Source organism: Pezoporus flaviventris, unplaced genomic scaffold, assembly GCF_033815535.1.
Source record: "Pezoporus flaviventris isolate CSIRO_AGI_PZ_B2104156 unplaced genomic scaffold, CSIRO_AGI_Pfla_v1 ptg000057l, whole genome shotgun sequence".
NCBI classification, from domain to species: Eukaryota; Metazoa; Chordata; class Aves; order Psittaciformes; family Psittacidae; genus Pezoporus; species Pezoporus flaviventris.
Window position 1 is genome coordinate 4,083,749 of NW_026892605.1, and position 27,648 is coordinate 4,111,396.

At 40.5% G+C, this 27,648-nt stretch overlaps 1 protein-coding gene across 2 annotated transcripts; it reads left to right on the forward strand.

Moving 5' to 3' along the window:
* Positions 1-929: 929 nt before the first annotated feature.
* EMB (embigin) lies at positions 930-27,648 on the forward strand. 2 transcript variants are annotated; one of them, XM_061469427.1, is made up of 11 exons: positions 983-1,155; positions 6,179-6,268; positions 8,548-8,637; positions 9,892-9,972; positions 12,379-12,553; positions 15,278-15,366; positions 18,809-18,936; positions 20,112-20,391; positions 21,180-21,213; positions 25,298-25,368; positions 27,205-27,648. In XM_061469427.1, exons 1-10 carry the CDS (start codon positions 1,071-1,073, stop codon positions 25,350-25,352), a joined length of 1,107 nt encoding a protein of 368 aa, XP_061325411.1. In that variant the 5' UTR covers positions 983-1,070; the 3' UTR covers positions 25,353-25,368; positions 27,205-27,648. The 2 variants fall into 2 exon arrangements, with proteins under 2 accessions (XP_061325412.1, XP_061325411.1); XM_061469428.1 differs by lacking the exon at positions 8,548-8,637 and having other exon boundaries at positions 930-1,155.

Sequence of the window (27,648 nt, forward strand, 5' to 3'; positions counted from 1 at the left end):
ACATGGGCAGTGCTAGAAAATCAACACACTGGGCATTTGATTTCTGCTCTGCATAAACTTCTACAGCTCTGTTAGCACAGGAGAGCTAAGATGATGTATCGGCTTAGTTGCAGTGACCTTTTTGCATCATTGATAGAGACCTCATACAGAGTTCCAACTTCTGCATTAGCCAAAGCTACCGTATCTTAATAGGAACAGGCAGCAAGCATCTCATCATCGAGATTCTCCCTCAGAGAATGCCACCCTGACAGCTGTAAAAGTCAGTTATTTATCAAGTAACAAATGCATACATACTTATATGTATGACAAGATTTACTATACATGCACTTATATATAGATTCAAACAGTCTGAGCAATTAAACTATTTTGAAGGCTCCAAGCCTTCTGGATTTGATCTTAAGGGTCTTTTCCAACCTAGTTGATTTTATAGTCCAAATCCTGAGGCACGTTTGTTAGAACGGTTCTCCCTGGGCACTGCTGCCCGAACCCGGCGATGAAAAGCCACAACTCTCACACACTACAATCCACCCGCCCTGCTGCGGCTAACCTTCTAAGCTGGGCTCTCCGTAAGAGCACCTGCCAAAGCAGGAGGCCGGCTGCGCCAGGCACACTCCCCCAGACAGACCCTACCACAGCCAGCGGCCGTCCGGAGGGCTGCTCGACTCGAGGTGGGTCCCGCAGCAACACCTGCTCCCAACCACAGGCAAGACTGGACCCACCCCCACCCGCGCTCTTGTCAGCTCCAGCCGCCCCAGCGAGGCTTCGAGCTGGGTCAGCTGCGGAGCACCCACCAATTACCAAGTGGCGGTTACACCCGCCCTTCCGCCCGCTGCAGAAAGCACAGCGGGGACATGCTCTCTCTGTGAGGCGCAGCGGTGGTGCCTGTGCTTTTCTCGCAGTCGTTGCCTGACACTTGCCCTGTTCTGCTTTGTTTTGGTTCTGATCCGTGCCGCAGCCGACTGTGCCTCAGAGCCGCCCCTGCCCGCTCGAGGCTTCCTTCCCCAGTGACCGCTGCCGAGCCAACTGCCTGTGCGTCGAAGGGAGCGGCAGATCTTGGCGGCTGTAGCGCTATGCTTGCCGCCTCCGCAGGGAAGTGCCTGGGGGGGCTGCTGCTGGTTTGCCTCTACCTCAGTCTCTCGGGCGGGAGCTCAGCAGGTAAATGCCCCCTCGTTTCGCGGGTTGGGCTGGGGTAGGTGGTTGCCATGCTGCAGCCACCCTGTCCGCCCTAAGAATCGGAGTGGAATGGAGCAAGGGGGCCACGGGTGCGACCTGGGAGCTGCGGCCGATCTAAGATTCTCCCTGCCCTGCAGCAGCCCCCTGACTTCCCTGGGAAGGAGGCGGTGGCGCGGCGAGGAGGGTGTTCCTCGACCTTGCTTGTTCAAACGATCGAGGTGTTTCTTCTCGGCGACACCGACTTCCCCCCCCCCCGGCGTCGGACCGCCTCGGTGCCGTCTTCCCTCTGCTTCTGCGTGCTCTCGCCTTTAGTTTCATAAACGTGCTTGGGTTTCTTATAGGTCTGCTGGCAGTAGGGACCCCCTCCCTGTCGCCATCTAATTGGCGGTAACATGGTGGTCGGCGCGGTGCTGGCTGAGGGGCAGAGGGCGCGCTGGGGCTGGGGTCTGGCAACATCCCGGCTCCCTCCCTCGCGGACGGGAGGGTTTGTTAGTTCGCAGGTGCAGGACAGTGTTTTATTGCTGCTTTATGATTATCGGGTAAAGCATTGTTTTAAGTTCTGAAAAAAAACCTCAAATTGGTAAGTTGCATAAACTATAAGTGTGCCTGGCAGGTTGTGAGGAATGTTCCTTGGAGGATTTTAGATTGGGGTTTTAAATGGGGCATCTAAAATCCAAGAGGGAAGAGGGACTGTCTGGGCTCTGTTCTTCCTTTAGTAGTTTTCAACAGAAATAGGAGTTTGGTGGGTTTTTTGTGGTTTTTTTTTTTGTGTTTTTTTTTTTTTTCCCTCCTTCCCTAAAGCTAGTGTATTTCTGTTAATTGCTGGTTTTGGAGCATTGCAGAGTAGTACAGAATGGTAGTGGAAGGAAATATCAGATTGCTAATGTCTTCTGTGCAAGACGTGACTGTTGGAGTGTGTCTTGTCAGGGTAGGAAGTTCTGCCAGTGCATGTATGTGAACATTATTGCTGAGATTTCAGTTCACTGTCAGTGGTTTAGCTGCATTTTCAGCATGTGATATATAAGCAATTACATACCAACACAAGTTTTTGTGCCTCTGTTGGTTTTTCTAAGAGAAGCAGTACTACTCCCTGTGTATGATAACTTCTGTAGAATTTACAGTAGTTTCATATAATACATAAATATGATTTTTATGAATATATAAGGACACAAAATGTGTTTTACACTTATTAAGGCTTGTTTAAAATACATATATTTATGTATGCAAGCAGAGGAAAATCTGTAGTTCTTAAGCTGTAAAATACAAGTATATTTATGCATACAAAGGTTTAAGTCCTTTCAGTTTATTTCATTAATCAAAATGTTTTGTGACTGTAAATGGCCTGATAATTGTAGGAGCATGAGTCACATTATAGCAAGTTAGCCACATGTTGGTGACTGCTACTGCTGAAAACTACCTAAAGGTAGTTGAAGCAGTTCTAAGTTCATGTAAACACATCAGTGATACATAATCTTCTCGAAAACAAACAAAATATATATTTTTTTTAAAAAGGCCAAAAGCCACACAAAAAAACCCAACCCAACAAAGTCGTATTTGTGTTTCCAAAATTTCCAGAGTCGTACCTTCCTGAAGTGGTGGATATCATGTCTGGCTTTGAGCAAACTTCAGAAATAAGCCACCTGCATTAGTACCCTTTATCTGTATAGAGGCTGTTGTTTTTCAGATTTATATTAAATGCTTTTATAGTTGTATAAACTAGGTAGGAAGGCTTCATACTTCCTACCGTGGTGATTTCCATGGTGGTTTAAATGTGAGGAAGAGTGTTTTAAGCTTTCATTGATTATTAACCAAATGTACAAAAAGCTTGTCAGGCGCAGGGGCTATCAGCACACGTGCAGTAAAGGGGAATATCATGTTCTTTTGGAGGGTGGAGAACTAAAATTGCCTTCCTGTGAAGTCCAGAAACGGTATGCGTTCAGGGGATGTGGGGGTTCAGCAGACTTCTTCAGGCAAAAGGAGTGCTTGCAGTAGAAACAACCAGAGGGGGTAGTAAGTGCACAAGGCCAGTTGCAGAAAGCTGGGTTGCGTAGTCTTCTGCAGCTGGTCAAGCAGAAACCACAAGAGGCCTCTTCGATTTTATTTTGATAAGTAGCTTGAGAAGAGTTCTTCTTCTGTTGCTTGAAAAAAAGAAAACCACCACTCTTAATCTGTACTGAATTGAGAGTAATTTCTAAGGGAGGGTGGTGTCACAACACTTTTCTTCAGAGTTTGCTGTTTCATTAGGCAGCCTTTGTGGTTGCCTAGTTTAGTTGCAGCATTCCTTGAGGAAAAGCAAACCCCCCACATCTCATCTCCCAGCTTCTGCCTGTAAAGATACTAAGGAGTTACAGGAGTAGAGGATGCACCTAATTTCTTAAAGACTTGGCTTCCAGGTTGGATTTTTCTGGTTTGTCCTGAGGGAAGAGCTTGTATCTCAGGGCATTTGGGAGTCTTATTTATGTGAATCCTTTGTTGCTTTCAGGAGCACTCAGCATGCAGCTTTTACCTTTCCTAGGAGTATTGAGAGGTTCTGGTGGCTGGTTTTGGATAGTGAATGCTGTGTGCTTGCATGGACTTGTGAAATTGGTATGAAATAAATTGGCATAAAATTAAACATTAAATTGATGATGTTAAATTAAACCAAATTATATCTCAGTGCTTTTCTATTCAGCTGCTTTTCTGGCTGAAAAAGAATGAATAGATTTTAAAGCCTGAAATTGCTCTGGTGATAACTGCTCTGGTGATACATCTACACTCTATCCCTCAAGTACTGGCTGCAATATAGAGCAGAGGTAAGGCAGAACAAACAAATTAATGACCTCATACTCTCCGCAGCTCCTTCCTGCATAAAGATCAGGGCACCAAGAGAATAGCAAGCCACCACACTATTGATTAAATCTAATGCACATCAATTGTAGGCGAAGGTATGCAGCCATGACTCAGTAGTTTGAGAAGTTACTCTGTTTCACTTGCTTACATTACTGCCTGACTTGGTGACCCTAAGCATGCAATGCTGGGTTGTCTTGATTTCTGATGCTATTCAGCAGGTGTGTATGAAAGGACAAGAGCAGTGCAATGTTATCTCTGTTATGTAGTTTGACATGTGGACAGATAAGAGCTAAGATGTGGACTAGAAATAATGCTACTTGAACTGTTCACTTGGTACATGAATCAAGGAAGACAGCCAAGATGAGAACCGTATTAGTATGCAAAACACGTTGCAGGTTATCTGCGTTCCTTGCAGAGCGATAACAGAGCTGCTGTATAGCTTGGCTCTAGCATCTCCTAAATTAATCATCTTTTGGGATTTTAATTACTGTGCAGGTGATGCATCTACTGAGCTGACAGTCAGGTGATCCATGACATCTTTAGAATGCCTCAAGATGCTACAGATATAAAAATTCATGGACCTTTCTTCAACCTTACCATGAATATTGGAAGCATAATGGCTCTCCGTGCTCTCAGCAGCTTTGTTAAGAAGATAGTAAGACTTGGTCTTCTTGCTGGCTGGGTCATAAGTGAGCAGATAGCCAGAGCAGATTTATTAAGTTTTTTGCTTAGGTGAAGCGCTGTGAGGGAACACTTGGCTATAGGACCAGTGGATTGGTGTGGAGAAGTATGAAGAATTAAGAGCCTGTTACTAAGAACTGCTAATGCTTAAATTTTTAATAATATTATTTGACTATCTTGTTTTACTTTTGAGGCAGATTGAGAAAGCGGATGCTGCAAGCTGGTCATGACTGATGTCTCAAGTAACTGCGTGCTGGAGATGCCAGTGGAAGAGTCTGTAGGTGGTCTATGCCCATCGTGCTGAAATGAGGCAGGAGTGTTAGTAGTGTTGATCACTTGTAGGAACTGGCGGGGTGCTGACTTTACCTTCTGCTGAAGGCAGGCAGCTCTCGGCAAGCTTGGGCACACTTTAAAGTATGATGTAGCTTTTGACTTTCCATCTATACTTGCTGCTGTCTTGGATGTCTAGCATAGATTATTACCCCTGCCAGACTTTAATTACAAATGCAAAGCACATGTCCTTTTTTCTCTGTGTGGGTACCAGCCAAACCACTTAAGCTACTAATGTTAGATTGCTCTGAGTTTGAGAACAAGTGTGTCCTATTGTTATGGCAGTAGAATATGTCCTGGAATACATAAGCATCTGAAGGTAGTAGCATTTATTTTATAATAGCTAGTTCTGCCACCCAGATGTGGGAACAGAAAGGAAGGGATAAATATCTTGATTTTTGTAAAACAACTAGGGACCTTTAATTCTTAATAGAAGGGCGATGCAGCAATATGCTTAAGCTAAGCAAGTCTTGTGCCTCTTCCCCTGTCCTTTCTCCAGTCAAGACCATAAAGCAAAACCCTAGAGTCTTGCCTGGCTCTTGCAAAAGCTGTATTACAAGAACAGTATCAGGTTTGCAGTGGTGATAAATGGAAATAGTCATTATGACTACTTGAACTCCATATTTAAGATAAATACTTTTGCTTTTGCTCACCAGGGTAATAGTAGTAGGAAAGGGAGTTTTTCACTGCATCACAAAACAGGCTAGATGTGTAAGGTTGTAATGAGGTCTTTATTCTATTAGTGAATTCTGCTAATCTTTGTTTAAAAATAACCAACTAGTGTTAGTGTCATAAAACATGGTAGTCTAAACCCATAAACAAGACAGAATAAGTACAGCTTGTAAAGTTTATTGACCTGGTGGACTATCCTGAAGAATGGTTTTGCCTGACTATAGGCTAGCTACAGGAAGAGATATGTCTGCAGAAATTAGAGGTCAAATACTGCTCAGTTCTTTAATCTTTTCTTGCAGAAAGTAAGCTAAAGAAATAATGAAAAGTAGTTCTTGCACACTTTGGCTTTATATGTTCAGAACTTTGGGGAAAATGTAGGTAGTAGGCTGTGGTGACGAAATTCTGTTTTAATTATTTTCATTAACTAGATGGTTCTGACTTAGTTCAACTTAGGGAGAGTAAAGTTTCTTTAAACCCTTTTTTCTTTCTTTAGATCCAGCTATGACAACACAAGATGCAAGCAGTCAGTCTCAGGCAAACTCTTTGACTAATATGAAGAATGAACTTAATGAGTCATTTCTTGGTAATCGTTTTATTTCAATACACCTAAAGCTATAATACATTTTCCTAGTGCTACTAAGTTATGGTGTAGAGTTTACATTTTTATACTAAAGTCTTTCAAATAAGATTGTGACTTTTCAGAGGGAAGAGAAGTAAATATGTAATCTACGTCTTTTAAAGCCACTGCAAGAGCTAAGGTGTAAGCATCTTGAGGACCGGAAAAAGCTGTCTAACTGCTAATTGTGTGATCTGTTGCCTTTATGCGTATATGTGATAAAAGAAGGCAATGACTCTGGAGATGGGATAATTCCCAACCTAGAACCATTGTTGGAGGTTCTATTTTAGCACTCGCCCCAGATAATTTTTTGTGTGAGGAATCTTCCTCTTGGGCTAGTGAGAGGTATAATAATGCCCTTGCGCCAGGGCATTAATTATATATATTATTAGCTAACTAACTATATATATACACACACTAACTATTCTATGATTCTGTTAATAATGCCAGGCACCTTGCTGCTATCTTCCTCTATTTTTTTTTTAATTATGGATGTGTCAAAACCTTTGGTTGTCCTGCACTTTATTCATCGTATTCTGGGCCTTAACTGTGGTTTTGATAGGGAGCAGAGAATAAATTCCAGGCAGGAGAAGAAACTGATGATTGTTGATTCCACCTCTCCTTTCTCATAAACACAGAGAAGCAGGAATTCAGCAGTGTACCAAAGCTCACGTTGGTTAGTGCTTATCAAACGTGGACTAAGTTATATTTATACATGAACTCAAGCAAGTTTGGACAAGTTATTGTGCCTACAGTTTTATTGTATTCAGTAACTCTTTCCATTAATAAGCACACATATACATAGAATCACAGAATGGATTGGGTTGGAAAGGACCTTAGAGATCATCTAGTTCCAACCCCGTTGCTATGGGTAGGATCACCTTCCACTAGAGGTTGTATAGAAAGATGTGATCTAGAAAGGACTACAAATATGTTTTTGAAAGCTTCCATGAACTAAAATACACAAGTATTTTATATAATGTGACCTAACCTGATTATTTCATTTATACATGGATTGAGAAACAAAGTCAGTATAATGCTCCTATTAGTGTGCAGGACATTTTAAAGGTGGTTTTGTTTTTTGTGGATGGATAACAATTACTGTATGGCCTGGCACTGCTGCCATCTGAATGTATCATCATGAGAGATTTCAGTAACAAATAAAGTGATGCATGTACGAGACTGAGATAAACTCAAGTGATCCATGACAAAACAGGGTGTTTTCACACATAAGCAAAGAAAGATTCTCCAGAACTCTTTTGGCCTTCATGTCTTGTTTCAGGGGTAAACACTTGGGCTAGTTTTTCTCCGTCAGGTCGAGATCAAGGCTTGCTTGTGCTGTTACCTAGAGAACCAGGACTTACTGTCTAGTGCTGGGAGACAGCTTTATAATTTTCTTTTTCTTAAAATAACATTTTGTAATAGCACCTGAGATTGACAAGTCTACTGTTAACAACAACCAAATGTAGCTGTTCTTCAACGTCATCCACCTTTATATACAGGTTTATTGTTACTTGTTGAAGCAGGAGGGAAGGTATGAAAGTGCAGATGGAACAAGCCAGGCAAAAGGCTGATTGCCTGTGGCATAGTGTTCTTAGTGTTGTGAGCTGACATGCAGATAAAACACTGCTTTACAGAATGGTCCTGCAACTAGGAAGGCATGTGGTAACTGTGCTTATGCTTGCTCAGAGACCTTTAGATTCAAATCACTAGCAGGGCCCTCCTTCAGCACAGCCAGATTCTCTCCAATTGTAGCTGAGAGAAGCATGTTCTAGAACGTTGCCTCAAATTTCAGTATTTTATGCAGGAAAAGTGAAGGAGTAATTCTGAGGAGACCTAGGCTTTCAGAGACTGTTTTTACTGCACAGTGATCAACTCTGCCACCCAGTGCTTCTGTCAGTAAGAAATCAAACTGTAGGCCAGTTTTCTCCATTTTCCTGACTGAATATGCACCTTTTCAATCCATGAATAGGAGACATAATGAAGCCCTTATTCTTCTACAAAAACTAGTATAATTTTCCCCTATAATGTTGTATGATAATCAGATTTAATATATAGTTACTATTTATATATTTCTGAAATGCATTATAAAATTGACGATAAAATTGCAAGCATGTGAAACTAAAAACATTTAGTGTGTTTTATGTACTGTGGGGCAGGAGGAATCTCTGTTGCTTTTGTTTCTTTACTAAATTGAAAGAAAAAGATTTTTTTTGGTAACAGGTTTGTTTTTTGTCACCTTTCAGAACCCATGGCAACTACACAAATTGTCAGTTGGCAAACGCAGGGGCGCCCTTCGGATCCTGTGACACTTGAACATGAAGTGTCTGTACCTGGTAAAAGCAATCACATCATTCTACTGAAATGGTTGTTTCAGCTACCCTAAGGTTCTACCTTGGTTTTTTTTTTTTTGTTTTTTTGGTTGTGTTTTTTTAATTTTATTTTTATATGAAATGGTTATGGAGGGTTTGTATTTGTTGGTAATTACCAAGATAAAGATGTTCAAGCTGTACAGAAAGTAACTGAAAACTGAAAATAAAATTGCTAGAACTGTGTTAAATTGACCTTTCCTTTAAGCATAACTTCTAATGCCTTCTCCCACAGTGTGTTTCAGTTTACTAGGGATTTGTATGCAGATAGTACAATATTAAGGAAACAATGATGTGTGTAGATGTGGAAGGATGATGCTCCCTTAGTGGGGCTACATCTGCTGTTAATGCTGTAGTTTATCAATTTGCTTTCTTGCTCTGTCCTGGAAATGCATGGAGCATGAAAACAACTAGAATAGTGGGAACAGACTGTTCATGCTTAAAGTTGCCTGCCTGAGAGCCGTATTGAGTTTTACAAAGGTAGTCCCTGAAAAGTAGGCTATCCATAGCCTGACAGAAAAGACTTTTTGCAGGCTGTATTAAACTTCCTAAACACAGTTTTCCTTTGCAGAAGGAAATGAGTATATTTTAGTCAGGCAGATGATGGTCATTTATTAGAGCTACATCTAGATTAGATAGCCTACCTCTGTCTTTTTGGCTGTATTGTTAAATTGTAGTGGCTTTGGGAATGGCAGTGTTCTGTCCTTCTGGGTTATGTTGTGTGTGTGTGTGTTTGTGGTGGTGTTTTTCTTTTTTGTTTGTTTGTTTGTTTGTTTTTTTGTGGGTGGGTGTTTTTGTTTTTTGCCTTTTTTTTTTTTAAAAAAAAAGCTTATTACTTTTCCAAGCTGTACTTAAACATTGATGTAGTTCTATACAGTTCTAGGACCCACCTGTAATCTTTGAATCAGGCTTTATAATGGATTGTTACAACTTCTTCAGAGTATTGTCATTCATAGTTACAGTATATTAAAGCTAGAAACAATCTTCTAAAATGACATAATTACTATAGCAGCAGCCGCACAACACTCCAGTTTTCAGATTCTCACTTCTAATCCACAAGGTATGTGAAAGGATCTCCACAGTAGTCTGCATTTAGCAAGGTCCTTTTCTTTCCCTCATATTGCTGTAAAAAATAATTGCAGCACTGTATTGATGTTCTGCAGTATGTTTACCTTTACGGGGTCATAACATATCACTTTGTTTCCTTTGCAACCTTGTTAGGTCCAAATCTTGCCACAAAAGAGTACAGGCAGACAAGCAGTCAGAGTATCACTTCTGTGCAGTATGAGTTACTCCTACCTGGTATGTAATTTTTCCTCTTCCAGTTATGTTATATTGAATGCCTATGATTATGCACAATCTTTTATATGAGTTACGGAAGTAGCTAGGATGGCACTTTCTTGATAAAGTTACAGTGCTCACAGTAAGCATGTGATGAGCCCAGTAAAGGGAAATATTAATGTTTGTTGCATTATTGAATATTGCGTTCTAATAATTATTTTTATTAGTGGAGAATGAGATTCTTACTTTTTAATAATAGCAAGTAAAACCAGCTCATAGCTATGTGTTTCCCCCAAATCAATCCAAGTGACAATTTCTTTGCACTAGTAAAACCGCTTCTGAAGACCACATAAGTTAGGGTACTTGTTAACCAGCAGGTGTTAGTAAACTTTGCAGCATTACAGGATTTAAAGCATGGAGAAAAGGCAAGATAAAGATCTTCCTACAGGTGATGTGAAGCTCCCATAATAATAATTTATAACTAATTTCTTGGACAACTGGAAAAATTAATCTAACTGAAATATCTCTCAATGAGAGGAGATAATTTATTATTCCATTGCAAAATTCTGGTATGATATTTTAATGACATTATTGTACAGCATTTACACCGTATTTCTTCTAGGAGGAAGCTTAAGTTAGTATCTCTTGCTCTGATACATGTACTCTTGGTACAGAGGTGTTCCAGATATCGGTTGTGGTAGTGGTTAGCCTTCAACAGCATAGGGTTTTCACATTCCATTCATTTAAAGTGTGAAGTTTTTAAATAAGCTCAAAGTACAGATTCTGCTTTTAGCCAGTGTAATTAATCTGACTGTAAATGTTTAGCTACTCTGAAACCAATTCCATTTTAAAATAACTTCTGTCGTAAACAACAAGGTGAGTTATGCTTGGCTCATTTATTAAGTGTAGTAGCTCTAATAGATGAGTTGCAGTTACTGACTTTCCTCTGCTATGGAAGCTTAAGGTGTTGCACCTGTAACTTTGACCCCGTTCAACAGATCTGTGGTATTTTGGCTGGGATTTGGATTTTTGGGCGTGCTGTTCTGCAGGCTGTAAATGTGTGTACCAGACCCAGTGAAGTTTAAATATTTTATGGGAGTAACTGGGTCTTCTACTTCAGCCAGTCTTTGCTGCTGCTTAGGTATGACTTGCAGTACTAGGGCAATGAGCTGTACCTTAAAACTTGGTTTTTCTCAAAGAATTTGCGTGAGCTGTGAAATACAAGTGTACCCTTGACCGTCAGATACTATAGGATAGGCATAGGGTTGAGGTGAGGCCTGGAATAATTTTTGGTGGAGTATTTGGATAGACTAACCAGAGTTGTATCTAAAAGGTATGACAGAAAATGCCAATTATGAAATAAAATGTCAGTGCTGACCAGTAAAAAGTCAGGTGTGTTATTTATAAAAGGCTGAGTAGATCAGAGAAAATACAAGATATTCAGATGATCATAGACTGGTTAAGGTTGGAAGGGACCTTAAAGATCATGTGGTACCAACCTCCGCTGGCACGAGCAGGACATTTTCCACTAGACAGGTTGCTCAAAGCACCATCCAACCTAGACTTGAACTCTCCCACAGATAGGGCAGCCACAGCTTCTCTGGACAACTTGTTTCCAGTGCCTTAACACCCTTGCAGTATCTGCTGTTGCAATCTACTTTTTGGATACTCTCACTTTTGCTTTTAGCAAGCTTCATAAGCATAAAAAATGTCGGGTAGTTTTACTGTATTGGAATGTTTTCATGCTGTACTGGCTTGCAAAGGCAGCTGTAATTTGAAGATGATCTGTTTTCAAATTCAGCAGCTGCAGCATGAAAAGCCAGATGCAAAAATGTTAAGGCTGTGGATTTTTGTCAGCATCTTCACTAGCAGCAGGACATTACCTGTGGTCTTACAGTATCATAAAAATATGCAACTGGCTGAAACTTGGGTGCTTGTATATACTTACAAGTCAAACATTTTGAGATTATTAATATTTTTCTTATGCTTACTATTTTTAATCCAATAAATCCTGCTTTTTAAATACCACGTGTGAATTTCAAAAGGAAGTTTAGACTGGGAGCAGATATTGTTGCCCCTGGCGAGAGCTAAGTGCTTAGTATACTTTGGTTTGGGTTAAATTATGTAGAAGAATGTCTTCTCTTGCTTTCAGTGAAATGAATATCTATGTTTGTATGTTAGAACTCCATAAGAATTTTACCTACAGAATGAATGAGTGTAATTTTTGTAATAGATGTGTATCATAACTCAGTTATGGCTTAAGAAAATTACTGGCATTGTCTGATTTTTGCAGTTTTAGCCTGGAAAGTATAACAACACCACAATATATCCACTTGTAATCCAGCATATGTAAAACACAAATTTGAATCTGTTCTTCCTCCACAATGAAGAAATGGTTTTTGTAAATATAGTTTTTAAACTTTTTAGGTGCTTCTGGTACTTCTGTGGAAACAACTATCAGTTTGGAAAAGGTAGTTGAAGTTGAACTTACTTGCATATTGGACAAGGAGTATTCTTATTTGAAAAGTTTTCAAGTGTCTTGGAAGAGGGGAAATGAAACTATCAGTCATACCAATAAAACTGATAACAGCTGGAGCATCAAGTAAGTAACATTCTTTACAGTTTGACTTGCAGGCTCTAATGAGTTATCCCATGCATATACGCTGCTAGCACTAGTCATGTGTGTCATAGAGCAAGATGCAGTGATTAATATATGTCTGTAACTGGCATATTGAGGCTGTAGGAAAGGAGAAAGGTGGCAGTTACCACAGGCATGAAGAAAGAACTGTATTACCGAGAACTTAAGTCATCTTAGTCTGAGATTGCTAAAATATCTCAATTACTTTTTCAAGTTCCCTGTTTTTCCACATTCTCTTTTCCATCTCAGTGCTCCTTTGCAGTAATCTGAAAGTCATCAGTGATTAAGTCATAATTAGCAAAACAAAAAAGAAAACAGCTTTACAGCTAAAATGTTTTGTTTTAAAGATTTTCTTAACTCTTTATAACCTCTGAGGAGACTCAAAAAATGTAGAAATCTTCCTCAGTTGATACTATTTACTGTTGGACTCTAAAATTAACCCCTCTACAGATATTTAACGAGGTAGTCTCCAGTTGATTTCTGCATAGCTTTGGTTAGCGTGCAGCAAGGTCACTGCCCTGGACTTCAAAAGAGCAGACTTCGGCCTACTCAGGAACCTGCTTAGTAAGGTTCCATGGGATATAGCCCTAGAGGGCAGGGGGGCCCAGGACTGTTGGTTGATATTCAAGGATCACCTGCTACAAGCTCAGGAGTGTTGCATCCCAACCAGAAGGAAGTGCAGCAGGAGGGCCAGGAGACCTCCTTGGATGGATAAGGAGCTGCTGAGGAAAATTCAGTTGAAAAAAGAGGCTTCTAAAAAGTGGAAGCAAGGACAGGCAGCCTGGGAAGAGTACAGGGATGTTGTCTGGGAAGTTAGGGACCAGGTTGTCGTGGTTTAAACCCAGTCAGGTAACTAGGAAAGCTAAGGCCCAGTTAGAATTAAACTTGGCTAGGGGTATTAAGGATAACAGGAAGAGATTCTACAGGTACATAGCAAATAAAAAACAGACTAGGGAGAACGTAGGCCCCCTCAGGAAGCTCTCAGGAGAACTAGCTACACAGGATTTGGAGAAGGCTGAGGTTCTGAATGACTTCTTTGCCTCGGTCTTCACTGGCAAAGGCCCTGACCACACCACCCAAGTCTTGGAAGGCAGACGCAGGGACGGTGAGAATGAAGACCTTGGGCCCACTGTTGGGACCGGTCTTGTTCAACATCTTCGTCACTGACATGGACAGTGGGATTGAGTGCTCCCTCAGCAAGTTTGCTGATGACACCAAGCTGTGTGGTTCAGTTGATAGGCTGGAGGGAAGGAATGCCATCCAGAGGGACCTTGACACGCTTGTGAGGTGGGCTGATGCCAACCTGATGAAGTTTAACCATGCCAAGTACAAGGTCCTACACCTGGGTTGGGGCAATCCCAGGCACAGCTACAGGTTGGGCAGAGAAGAGATGCAGAGCAGCCCTGTGGAGAAAGACTTGGGGGTGTTGGTTGATGAGGAAAATGAACATGAGCTGGCTTCAGTGTGCACTCGCAGCCCAGAAAGCCAACCGTATCCTGGGTTGCCTCAAAAGGAGCGTGACCAGCAAGTCAAAGGAGGTGATCCTGCCCCTTTACTCTGCTCTTGTGAGACCTCACTTGGGAGTATTGTGTACAGTTCTGGTGTCCTCAACATAAAAAGGACATGGAACTGTTGGAACAAGTCCAGAGAAGGGTCACGAGGATGATCAGGGGACTGGAGCACCTCCCCTATGAAGACAGGCTGTGAAAGTTGGGGCTGTTGAGCCTTCTCTTGGCTGCATGGAGACCTCATAGCAGCCTTCCAGTATCTGGATAGGGATGCTGGGGATGGACTCTTCATTAGGTCTGTAGTGATAGGACAAGGGGTAACGGGTTAAAACTTAAACGAGGAAGTTTAGATTGGATATAAGGAGGAAATTCTTTCCTGTGAGGGTGGTGAGGCACTGGAATAGGTTGCCCAGGGAGGCTGTGAATGCTCCATCCCTGGCAGTGTTCAAGACCGGGTTGGACGAGGCCTTGGATGATACAGTTTAGTTTTAGGTGTCCCTGCCCATGGCAGGGGGGTTGGAACTAAATGATCTTAAGGTCCTTTCCAGCCCTAACTGTTCTATGATTCTTAACATCAGTAGTATTTATCTGAAATTTCTATGATGGGAAATGTGGTGAGAACATATTTTACTTTTCTGCTACACTGTACACACAAGCACAGCCATGTAAATCTTTGTACGAAGTGCCTGTGAAATGTTTACTGACAGAGATGCTGGGCTTCAGTAGGTGGCAGCTCTTTAAAAATGTTCTGTGTTTAAGCTGTGCTAGCCATTGACTGACTTTAGAAAGAATGAACCTTTTAAATAATCTGTTCTGAAGTCCTACATTGGACATGGGTTTGCGATGTGAATTATATAGTATTTTGTGTTTGCTAAACTGTAGATCATACTGCTTAAAAATGTTTGGCCTTCTATGAGCATCAAGGTTGAAAATATTTATGTTCACAGCTGTGCTTGTGCTTCTCTGTTTCCTTAAAAATGTCATGCTGTTTCTACATTGCAGTGAATCTGAATCCAGTGTTTCAGCAGTGTCTCTTCTCTGTTCCACTACTAATCTCTTTGCTTATTTAGAATGTTAGTTAGCCGTCACCAATAGTTGTAGGACAGAAGAGAATACGATCAGAAAACCAGATTGGTGATTTGTTTTGTGTGTTGTTTTTTTTTTTTCTTTTTCTTTTAAGAGTTAGTGTCTCCGATAGCAGTAAGTTGGGAAGTTACAACTGTACCCTGAAAGGTGAAAAAGAGCTCAGTGGTATTTTTCACTTACAAGGTAATTGTATTCAATTTTAACTAACTTTAGTTTTATTTTACTTTACATTTGCTTCACTTGACTGTTGAAATTGTGTGTTATTATGGCTTCCGGATAGTATGGAAATTAGGTTAATTTGATAAGCAGTGACTAATATAGAGAAGCTAAGTGATACTCACTATCAAAGGTGTGGTGGGAAGAAGAATTTTGAAGCCTTTTTAACAAAACTTGTTAGCAACCAAAAGAGCATATAAACCTACTTTTTTCCTAAATGAGCAATGATTTCCCTTTCCTTTTCTATCCCTAAGCAGGACTAAATGCTTATCACTTTCTGGGGGTTGGGAGGAAAGGATGGTGTCTCAGATAAATCCATCAATAAGCAGAGCCAATGACTTAGAAGTTTGGCTTGAGATTCTGTGTTACAAGAGGAGCAAATAATTGGCAGAATGGAGGCAGGTTTTTGAACAAATTCGGTTCTATTTCCGAAACACCAAATTACTGCTTTAGTGCATCTGTCATTCTGTCCAATAACAGCACTTACATTAAAAGTTACTGTGTTTAATTGGGCAGTAGGAATGCCCTTTCTTCTGTGTTACATTCTTTTCTCCAACAATATTGTCCCAACTGTAGTAGGTGAAATCCAGTTGAATGTAAGATGTGGGAATTGAACAAACACAAGCTGCTGAGAGCCTTCATATCTTAATGAGAGCTATTGCCTTTTCCGTTCTCACCATCCAAATTTTGTAAAAAAGCAAGATAAACATTTGATCTGTGAAAGGTCCACGGGATGATATATATATATGAGAGAGATTCTCACTGAACACAGGCTTCTAAAACTGCTGCCTCTTCAAATACTTACCCTTACCTCAGCTGGGCTAACCAGCACGGCATTGCACTGTGCTGCAAGCTGCCTTTGTTCAGTGGGATCTCTGCTCATATAACTTGAGAAAACTCTCATGTATGTTCAGCTCTTGAAACAATACCTGTTTTCAAGCCTTCAGCCAGGGGAGACTAGCTTGTAATATTGAAGAAAGTCAAAATTGTAGTTTATTCAGGTTTTTTAATCTCTAAAAATGATTTTATGTTTTTCTTGTCAGTATATGCTTAAAGTTTAGTTGAATGTCTACCCAATTCTGTTTAGATTAAAAAAGTGAAAGGAGGCCTTATTCGTTTGAAAGTAACTGTTTCAGTAAGGGCAGGAATGACTCAATAGGGAAGTCATCTTTTCCAGAACAGTGCATAGGACTGCTAAATTTATTACAAGAAGATGGGACAATTGTTTCATAATGGTTGAATGCTGCCACTTCTGGTGCCATAAAAAGTACTGGTTTGACATTTTTTAAGATTAATGTAAGAGTGACGGAAATGAGAAGGAGAAGTCCTTGAATCTTCCAGTCAGTAATGCAGAGAGAACAAATCTCAGACTGAAAGATGAGTAATATGTTGATAGACTCGGTGGCTAAAGTCATCACTGTTGTAACTAACTGCAATGATTTTCCACAAGGCAGTTAGGCATTATGGATGTCTTGCCTCTCCTCCTTTTCCTCCCCATTCTGGCATGGCATGACCCTGCAAATTTTGAGGCGTTAAGCTTTTACCCATATCTGCAGAGAACAATGAGGTACTTATAGGAAGATCAAATTATTAAATATGGAGACCATTCATGGGTATTTTGAAGTATTGTAGTAGCTATATTAAAGGGTAGAATAGATTAATTTGTTTGCCCTTTGTTCAGGGATCCTTGAGCACCTGTCCAGGTATATGCGCTTTGAAACAACTCTTGTCTTTATTAACTAGTGTGGAACTCTTGACTGGTGCAAATGCTGGTGTGATCACCTGTCTGCTGATCTCAACATTTTTCTGTGCAGCACCAGTGCTGGGTAAAAATTCTTGCAAAAGTATCTGGAACAAAGCACAATATTTCCTTGCACATTCAGGATTAACCACTCTGTTAAGAGCTCATGATGGATACTTGTGTCCTTGTTCATGGTTAATGTGGTTGTATGTGTTGTTGGTATGCCAGTAGCTGTAGTTTGTTTGCCACTCATCAGAATGGCTAAATCTTTTTGACTAAAAAAACCCTACTGTGCTGGGTAGGAGGGTTTTCTGTTTGCTTTCCCCTGTTAAGTTCTTTTTTTCCTTAACTTTGTTTTTTCTCTTCTATAAATTGCCAGGGAGGTGTAAACAATTACTGGCAGTTACCTGACAGGAGTGAGGGTACTCTGTCACAGCTCTTTAGAAGGAAGGATAGTGTTTAATGATTAAAACAAATATGTATGGAGTGAGAAGACTTCACTAGTAATGATGCTGGGTTGATGTATAGTGCAGCAAATTCTGAGGTTTTAAGCAGTGTTCTTTTTAAGAAATTGGTTTAATATCTGTTTCTGGAATGGGAATTTTGAAGCTTGGTTGCTCACAAGAAGTGGACTTTTTGTGGAAAATTAATTTCTGCTCAGCCAATCAAGAGGGGGGTGAACAAGCACAATCTTAGTTTATACCAAATTGTTCCATCATAACTGCTGAAAACAAATTCTTGCCCTGTTTAGTCTAGTGTGACCAATATAATTTAAGATGTACTGGATTTGTACTTACAAGATAGAACAACGAAACTTTTACGTAAAATTTAAAATAAATGGATCTGAAGAAAGCATGCTGGTAAACATCCTAATAAAGAGGAAGAAGGGGGAAGGGAAAATACATACCCTAGCATGATATAATTGCAGCTGAGCAAATATATCTGTGGCATGCCTGAATATATTCAACAACTCTTGGCTTTTGCTGTTGGAAGGCTGTGGGTCATCTGTGGTTATAGTGGCTGGGACAAGTAGCTCTGAAGTTACGAACGGATGCCATGTTTCTTCTGGCAATGTTGTCTCGTTATCAAGATTGGACTGACATTCTTTTATATTGGCATGCACCTGAAAGCCATGCTTCAACTCAGAATATTTTTAACTGCAGAGTTCTATCAGTCTGTTTTGTCTTAATTGCAAAGAGAAGCTCCCTGCATACGCAGTCATTGCCACATACCATTATGTTGTAGCATTATGGCTGGAATAGACTTCTATGACTTTTTGCTGATTGAGTGAAGTTGCACAAAAATTAGTATGTTTTTCTAGTGTACTAGAATTGAAGCATGTAGCTCACAGCTTTTAAGGAAAGAGGAAATGGCCAAGGGTAGAAATCTCAATCTGAGTATCACTCAGTTTTCAGTTTTAATTGGCAACCTTTAAGATCAGACAGCAACTGTGAACAGGATTCTTGTAGTTTCCATATAAATTCTGTATGTGTAATGTCAGCCTGAAAAGACTCTTCATTTACATCATGTTTTGAATGATAGAATCATCTGTATTTTAAGGGAAAAGGAAGTGAATGGACTACTGTAAGTAGATACCTAAATATCTTTTTGCAGTATTGTAATTAAAACTTATAGCTCTCGCATAATGAACTTTTTCCCACTTTGTAGTACCGAAAATTAAAGGAAAAGAAAAACCCACAATCAGTTACCTTAGAGATACAGCTGTAATGACTTGTGAATGTCCTGGCTATACAGCCATTTCTTGGACCTGGTATATGACCAATGGAAGTAAACAGGTAAGGTTTCCATCTGTTTGCCAAGCAAAACATGGCAAAATCCAAGTACAGACACTTTGTAAAATATGATGACTTTTTTGCTGTAGGCTCTACTAATTGAATTTATATTAAAGCTCATTGAAATCTCTGTACATGAGGGAAAAAAAATCTGTGATATTTAGGAACAGTCATTATTACAGGGATTTAGTTTTTGTTCTGGTTTTTATGATGTTCGCTTTCCAGAAAGTCCCTGCCATACTCTTACAGACCAGATAGAAGTGAAACAAATCAGGTGGGTCATTAGGTATTTCATTTTACTATATTAATAGTCATATTTTTTCAAATTTTGCTGCTTGATACCAAGAAAAATCTTACAGCACGACATTTCTAAAGACGTGAAGGGTATTGGAGGCTTGAGGTGAGCAGGCACATACCCATTTTTCTCCTTCTCCATATACAAGTAATTCTGTATTTCCCAGTCTGTATGGCCTCTGGGGCACTGGAGCTAAAGGAGGTCATCCCATTGTGGAGGCTGCTGTGCTGATGGATTCTGAAGGAGCTGAAACCTCTTCTCACTTCTGCTCTTGCCTTAAAGGCTGTAAGGAAAAATCTTGCTTAGCAGTTTCCCGCCTTCACATACCCACGTTTGAAGATCCCCATTAGTCTTGGAAGTATAGCCACTTTGTTCTAGCCCTTTTCTGGGGGAAGCAGCATTTAATTTCTAAAATAAGCTAGAGAGGAGGTAAATAGATCTGTCTCCTCTCTGCTGCTGGAGAGTAGCACTGGCTTGTAAGACTGTCAACATAATTTCCAGTGAAGCAGCATTCCCGGTTCAACTTGAAAGTACATGCTTTGTGCTGTGGTAAAACCTGGGTATTGCATCCTGACACCTGAAGCTGCTTTTGTCAGTGGAGAGTCAGTAGAGTCAGGGCTACCTTTCATCTGATCTTAAGTAGACTAAAACAGGTCAGGCAACTTGCTCATTGAAAGTGTGTGTTTTCCTCCACTGAATATAAAGGGAACACAGGCAGACGGCTAAGATAATACTTTCCCTTGGAGGTGCAGTAAACATAATTCACAAATGCCACTTGTTCTGAACTTGTTTTTACATCACTCTATATAGAACTGTCTATTGATAATAATTTGGTTAGACACTTTCTCATTACATTAATAAGACTTGTATTTTTTAATTTCAGATTGTCATTAATGAGTCTTTGCTGGCAGACAGGTATGTAATTAGTAAAAAGTCTGCCAGTATAACCCAGCTGAAGATACTGAAGCTCACCAAGGAGGATGGTGGTGAATATTGGTGTGAAGCTACTTTTGAATTAGGGAAAAGTGAAGGAAGACTGGAGCTTAAAGTTCTGTCCTTCATGGCACCTCTCAAACCCTTCATTGCAATTGTGATTGAAGTTGTTATTTTAGTAGCTCTCATTGTCTGTTATGAGATATATTCAACAAAAGTAAAACGTACAGGTAAGCCTTTTCTAGCTTTCCTTTGAAATTGCAGACAAAAGTAGAAAGACAGGACATGAAACACTTCATATATGAAGGTCAATGTGATATTTATTTTTTTTTCCCCCCACATCTGTTTTTTCTGATAAAATAATGCAGTGTTCTAGAAGAAAGTATTTTTCGATTTTAAAATCTCTTTCATGAGTCTTGAATTCAGGTATAAAGTGCTTTCAGTAAGCAGTGCTTTTCCGAAAATGTTTTGATACAGTCATTCCGTTTTTCTTTACAAGACAAAATAATCTAGAGGCTATACTTGTTTAGGCATGGAAGTAACTCTTGGTAGTCTTGAAGAGAGAAACTTCTGTTAAGCAATTGAGTAAGAAGTTAAAAATGCATTAAACCAGAAAGCACTAATGTTGGTGGTTGAACCTAAGGCACGTATAGGTGAGCCAAACTAGGTGTACAAGATGAAACAGAAGTGATACATGCATAGGGGTTTTTACATACATATATGTGTCTATATTATATGTATATGTGTATATGTTTTTCAGTTTTATACATACATGTATATATATTATATATATAAAGTATTAAAATCAGGCTAAAACTTGATCAAAGTAAGCTTTTTGAAAAATTCACAGGTGCTTCTACTGAACAGAGGAACAAGATAATTTGAACTATAAATCTAGGAAAACTAATAAAATGAAAAAAATGTTTTGCTTAGACATGGAGTAAATAACATAATAAGGCAGAACTTTCCTAGTGTTTGCTAAATTGAGACCTTATATAATTCTTTTTCTGTTATGCAGAAGCCGAAAAAGAATTTGACCAAATTGAGCATCTGTAAGTAAAGAATTTGTGTGTACTATAGTTAAATATTTGCTCTTTTGCATATTGGTATGTTGTATAAAATTATACCTTGTTGTTGATACAGTTGATGAGGGTTAGTGATGAATAAGAAGGTATAGCTCATTCCTTTCCTTGAGACTTCCTTAAAAATTCCAGTGTGTAGAATGCTGTTTCCTAGGCAGCACTTAATTTTGGTGTTCAGAATATATTTCAGTTTTTTTGAAAACACCATGTATTCTCATTATGAACTCATTCTAAAATCATAGAATCATAGAATGGTTTGAGTTGAAAGGACTGTCGTGGTTTAAACCCAGTCAGGCAACTTATTCACTCACTCCCCCCCCCCCCCCCTTCTTTTCCTCCCCCTACTCCCGGAGGGATGGAGAGGAGAATCAAAAGAATGCAAGTCCCACAGGTTGAGATAAGATCAGTTTAGTAACTAAGGTATAACACAAATCACTACTGCTACCACCAATGATAATAATGATAAAGGAAATAACAAGGGAAGAGAATACAACACCTCATCACCAGCCAACTGATAACTCCCCCCCCCCCCCCCCCCCCCCAGCCCGACCAAGCACCAACCGATACCTCCTCCAGTCCCAGCCCTTCCAGGTAACTCTCGGTTACATCCTGGGCATGACGTGCTGTGGTATGGAATACCTCTTTGGCTAGCCTGGGACAGGCGCCCTGTCTCTGCTTCCTCCCGGCTTCCCCTCCCCCCTGGCAGAGCATGAGCCTCACAAAATCCTTGGTCAGGGTAAACATCATTGTTATCAGCTCTGTTCCCAAGCCGGAAGTCAAAACACTGCACTGCACCAGCTACCAAGGAGAAAAATGACTGCTACAGCTGAACCCAGGACAAAGGACCTTAAAGGTCATCTCATCCTATCTCCTCCTGCCATGGGCAGGGAACCTCTATGATTAGGAGGAAAATCACTTTCAGGTAGAAATTTTATAAAAGAGTCTTTGAAATTTTTCTCTTATCCATGTTAACATAAATTTCTCTCACTTGCATGTGGTCAAAGCCCATATTATCCTGGGTAAGCCTGTAGTTGCTGGGTTACTGGGAGCTGGTGTTGTTGCCTGTTTTGGTGGGTAACACTAGCCTCTGGAGTAGTGCCTCTTGTGGTGCTGATAGCTTGAGCTCCCTGGGCCCAAGGATGGCTGCACTGCTGGAGCTAAAGGGGCAGGTGTAGGTACTTCTGTTGCTGTTCTGCTACTTGAGTGTTGGTGCTCCCATGTAGGCTTCCCCATCCTGAGGATGATGCAAAGCTTGCTTGCTAAAAATAAGCTATACCTCTCTCCCTCAGCCAAGCCTTTGAAGCTCAGTCACTTTATCTGCTTTTTAACTTTCCTTTAGCTTTGAGATGCAGCCTAGCAGTTCTTTTTCGATGTGTCCAGTCTAATGCATGTTTTACTCTCAGTCCCTTCACTTACATTTACCTCTTTGTCCTTCTGCATGGCACCCTTCTTGAATTTCTTGCTGCAGTGACCTTTGTTTCCCTATGTTGTGTTCATGCTTCCATTCCTATTTGCAGTGATAGATAAAAGAAAAATATTTTTAGTATTTATCCCCCGTTTTAACCAGTTTTGAAATTCAGTTACATTATAAACTGGGAATATGTCTTGGAAATTTATTACGCTATTATACTGCTGTTTCGTAAGGATCATAGACTAGTTAGGGTTGGAAAGGACCTAAAGATCATCTAGTTCCAACCTCCTTGCCATGGGCAGGAACACCACACACTAAACTATGTCACTCAAGACTCCATCCAGCCTGGCCTCGAACACTACCAGGGATGGAGCATTCACAGCTTCTCTGGGTAGCCTGTTCCAGTGCCTCACCACCCTCGCAATAGAATGATAAAATCATAGAATAGTTACGGTTGGAAAGGACCTTGAGATCACTAGTTCCAGCCCCACTGCCATGGGCAGGGGCACCTCACCCTAAACCATGTCACCCAAGGCTCTTTCCAGGCTCACCTTGAACACCGCCATGGAGGGAGCATTCACAACTTCCCTGGGCAACGTATTACAGTGCCTCACGGCCCTTAACTTCCTTCTTATATCCAATCTAAACTTCCCTTGTTTTAGGTTTTAACCTGTTACCCCTTGTTCCCATCACTACAGTCCTTAATGAAGAGTTCTCCACAGCATCCTTATAGGTCCCCTTCAGATACTGGAAGGCTGCTATGAGGTCTCCATGCAGTCTCATCTTCTCCAGGCTGAACAGCCCCAACTTTCTCAGCCTGTCTTCATAGGGGAGGTGTTCCAGTCCCCTGATCATCCTCGTGGCCCTTCTCTGAACTTGTTCCAACAGTTCCATGTTCTTAAGTTCAGGACACCAGAACTGTACACAGTACTCCCAAGTGAGGTCTCACAAGAGCAGCATAGAGGGGCAGGATCACCTCCTTCGACCTGGTGGTCACGCTCCTTTTGATGCAGCCCAGGATACAGTTGGCTTTCTGGGCTGTGAGCGCACACTGAAGCCGGCCTGTGTTCATTTTCTCATCAACCGACACCCCCAAGTCCTTCTCCGCAGGGCTGCTCTGCATCTCTTCTCTGCCCAACCTGTAGCTGTGCCTGGGATTGCTCCAACCCAGGTGTAGGACCTTGCACTTGGCATGGTTAAACTTCATAAGATGGCACCAGCCCACCTCACAAGCGTGTCAAGGTCCCTCTGGATGGCATTCCTTCCCTCCAGCGTATCAACCAAACCACACAGCTTGGTGTCATCGGCAAACTTGCTGACGGCGCACTCAATCCCACTGTCCATGTCAGTGACAAAGATGTTGAACAAGACCGGTCCCAACACCAACCCCTGAGAGACACCACTTGTTACTGGTCTCCAGCTGGACATTGAGCCATTGACCACAACTCTGTGTGCAGCCATCCAGCCAGTTCTTTCTGCACTGAGTGGTCCACCTATCAAATTGATGTCTCTCCAATTTAGAGACATGGATGTCGTGTGCGACAATGTCAAATGCTTTGCACAAATCCAGGCAGGTGATGTCCACTTCTCTACCCCTGTCCATCAGTTCCATAGCCCCATCATAGAAGGCCACCAGATTGGTCAGGCAGGATTTCCCCTTAGTGAAGCCATGCTGGCTGTCACCACCCACCTCATTGGTTTTCATGTGCCTTAGCATGCCTTCCAGGAGAATCTCCTCCAAGATTTTGCCAGGCACAGAGGTGAGACTGACTGAAAGGGTCTTGGGTTGAAAATCACCCTTGTTGTGCAGCCCTGCACAGCATAAATGATGTTTTCAAGCTTGATGAGGTGTGGGATGTGGTTTTGATCAGCTGATAAATCTTTGGAGTTCTATCTTAGATACACACATGTGAAGTAAATCTACTAAACCTTGTATTTTTTGCCTGATTTTAATAACTGAAAGTTTTATCAGCTACTGGCTGTTTAGAAGATAGAATTGTGTATCAGAGTGACTCCAAAGGAACTTCTCAGGTCTGTTATGTCAAATGATGACTAATATACATCTGAATTTGGTTGATGAGGCTATAATTAGAGTGTTACAATTCTAATTCTATATATATAATAATGCGACAGCTCTATAATGCTATAATGCCACAGTTCTAGGTAGGAGGCTAGTGATTCAGAGATTTTTTTTTTTTTTTTTAGAATATTGTTAATATAAGTCTTTGTGACCATCACCCTATCGGTAGTTGTAGGTACTCCAGAAGAAGCAATTATGTAGTATTTCAGCCAATATTCTGAGGAAGTTGACGTGTATATTGTTTAAGCATTCACTTTATATACAAATTCTATACACTCTATAAAATGATAGTACAGCAAATGATTTCTGGGACTACTGTCACTGTTACACCTTAGGCACAGAACTTTGTGGGGTTTTGAGGGAAATTGACTTGTGTTTACTACTTGGCTGAAAGATGTCAAGAGTTGGGTTTTTTTGGTGCTTAATTTTTTTTAATCTTATAACTTTACGTGTTTGAAGAGGGAAAATCAACTGGATGTATTCTGTTACTGGGTTGTGGGACTGGAATGACTGTGCTCCTACTAAACAGTTGAGTTCTGGGGTTTAACATCTCTTTCTTATAGTAAATCAGAAGATGGTGGTCTGGAAAGCAGTGAAGCTAGGCAGAGAAGAATTTGATCTGGTCCCTAAAAAGGTATGTAGAGATGAAATGGAGACAAGAATTCACTCTTTTCTTCAACAGCCTAATACAAGGATGAAGAAATCCATTGTGCCATCCCAGTGTGGTTGGTTGTTGATTATTATTTTGTTTTTGTGGGTTGGTTTGATTTTTATTTTTATTTTTTAAATGTGGGAACATAGGAATAGAACCATTGTTTAGATAGAACAATATATAGTAATTTATGATGTATTATCAGCAAGACAATGAGTCCAGTCCCTCAGAATTCAATGCTGTCATTATCCTTGTGGTTTAGTAGTTCTGTTCACCTATGCAATTCTTAAAATAGGACCTGGATTAACTTGCTTAATAACCTGGTTCCTGATGAAATATATCTGTAGTTGGCAGGGTAAGTGCTGAGGTGCATAACTGTTGATATATCTAAGCCCCTACTTTTTAGGCTGTGTTTTGGGTTTTGAGTGAGTTTATGGAGGAAGCATGCAAGTGGGGAATGTGACAGTACCAAGGATATGAAACAAGGGATTATAGGAGTCTAGGAAAGTAGGCAAAGTGTAATAGATGGTGATGGAAGGCTTTAGTGGTAGAAGGAAGCAGAGGATATGTAGCCCTCTGGTAGCTATATAGTGAACACCCTCATCCTTGTTACTCTTTACAGCATAATTGCAGATTGCTTCTACTTATGCCAGATGGAAATGCTTGTTAGAGGATGGTGTGTCAGTTGAGCACCAATCCTACACAGTAGCTATTTCCTCTTGTTATTCCCCTTCTGCATCTGGCACCCCAATCTCTTGTCTCAAGATGAGGTATTAATGACTTTGTATTCATGTCACAGCTTGTAGTGTTTCTCCTCATCACCAGCCATCTACTTGAAGGAAGATTGTTTCCATACCCTTTGTTTTAAAGAGCAGAAAGAGAAGTGGCAGGTGAAGAGTAACAAACAGAAAATAATACTTTCACAAGAGCATATTCTCTCCTCTGTTTTCCTGCATGTTGTACTTGTGATTGCTGTGACTTAGTTTTTCAAGGTGTTATGGCTTAACCCTGGGTAGCGACTGAGCCCCACCCAGCTGGTTGCTCACGCTCCCCTGGTGGAATGGGGGAAAGATTCAGAAAGAAAAGTGAGAAAACTCATGGGTTGAGATAAAGACGGTTTAATGGGCAAAGGAAAAGCTCCACACACAAGCAAAAAAATTGGTGAATTCATTCACCACTTCCCATGGTCAGGTAGTTGTTCAGCCACCTTCAGGAAAGCTAGGCTCCATCATGCATAATGGTTACTTGAGAAGACAGATGCTTTAATTCCACATATTATCCCACTTCCCTTCCTTCTTCCCATAGCTCTGTATATTGGGCATGTTGTCCTATGCCGTGGGATATCCCTTGGTTCATTTGAGGTTGGCTGTCCTGGCTTCCCTTCCCAAGTTGTTGTGCACCCCCGGCCTGCTCGCTGGTGGGGCAGTGTGACGAGCAGAAAAGGCCTTGACTCTCTAAGCCCTGCTCAGCAATAGTGAAAATGTTCCTGCGTTATTTATGCTGTTTCCAGCACAAATTTGAAACACAGCCCACACCAGCTACTGTGAGGAAAATTAGCTTTATCCCAGCCAAAACCAGAACAAAAGAATTTATCCAGTAGTGGTTCTAAGGTCCTGTTTTTATAAAGCCCTTTTTGCACAATACTCAGTGAATCACTAAGGATTCAGATTTGCAAATTGGACTGTTTACTTTTTTATTTTTTTTTAAATCTGAACTATAACTTATTTTCAAGCTTATTTTCAAACAAATATGGTAAAATATTAAGCAGCAAAATAATAGAATTGATGTTATAAGGAAATATGTTTATCTTTCATTCAGAAGATTTAGGGCAGCAGAAATGGAAATCATCACAAAGCTACAGAAGTATGCAGCTGCGCATTTTAAACATCCACTATGCTTCTAAGTAAACTCCTCTACACTTTAAGAAAATAAGATGCTTTTAAAATAGCTGTGAAACTGTTTATTTTATACAGATGATAATGTATTCCAATGTACTGCATTTAGATCTCTGATGTCTGTAACATTTGTAATTTTACTACTAAAAGGCTTTTTTTTTTATGTGATTAGACTTCCTGTTGTTTGACTGATGTGTTTGATTTTATGTTCTAAATTGGAACTAACTTTGCATTCACTGAGTGAACAGATGATATAGAATGGGCCTGTAAGTGTTACAAGGCTGGACTTGTAAGATCAAAAAAGTAATTCCACCAAAGAAAATGCCTTTTACTAGAAGATGAAGCAAATGTGACACAGCCATTTTTT

Bases quoted from the DNA above. Each gene is read 5' to 3' on its own strand.
- EMB (XM_061469427.1), top strand. From the start codon at position 1,071: ATGCTTGCCGCCTCCGCAGGGAAGTGCCTGGGGGGGCTGCTGCTGGTT. The intron at 9,973-12,378 runs GTATGTAATTTT...TAAACTTTTTAG, and splicing joins GTATGAGTTACTCCTACCTG to GTGCTTCTGGTACTTCTGTG. The intron at 15,367-18,808 runs GTAATTGTATTC...CCCACTTTGTAG, and splicing joins TGGTATTTTTCACTTACAAG to TACCGAAAATTAAAGGAAAA.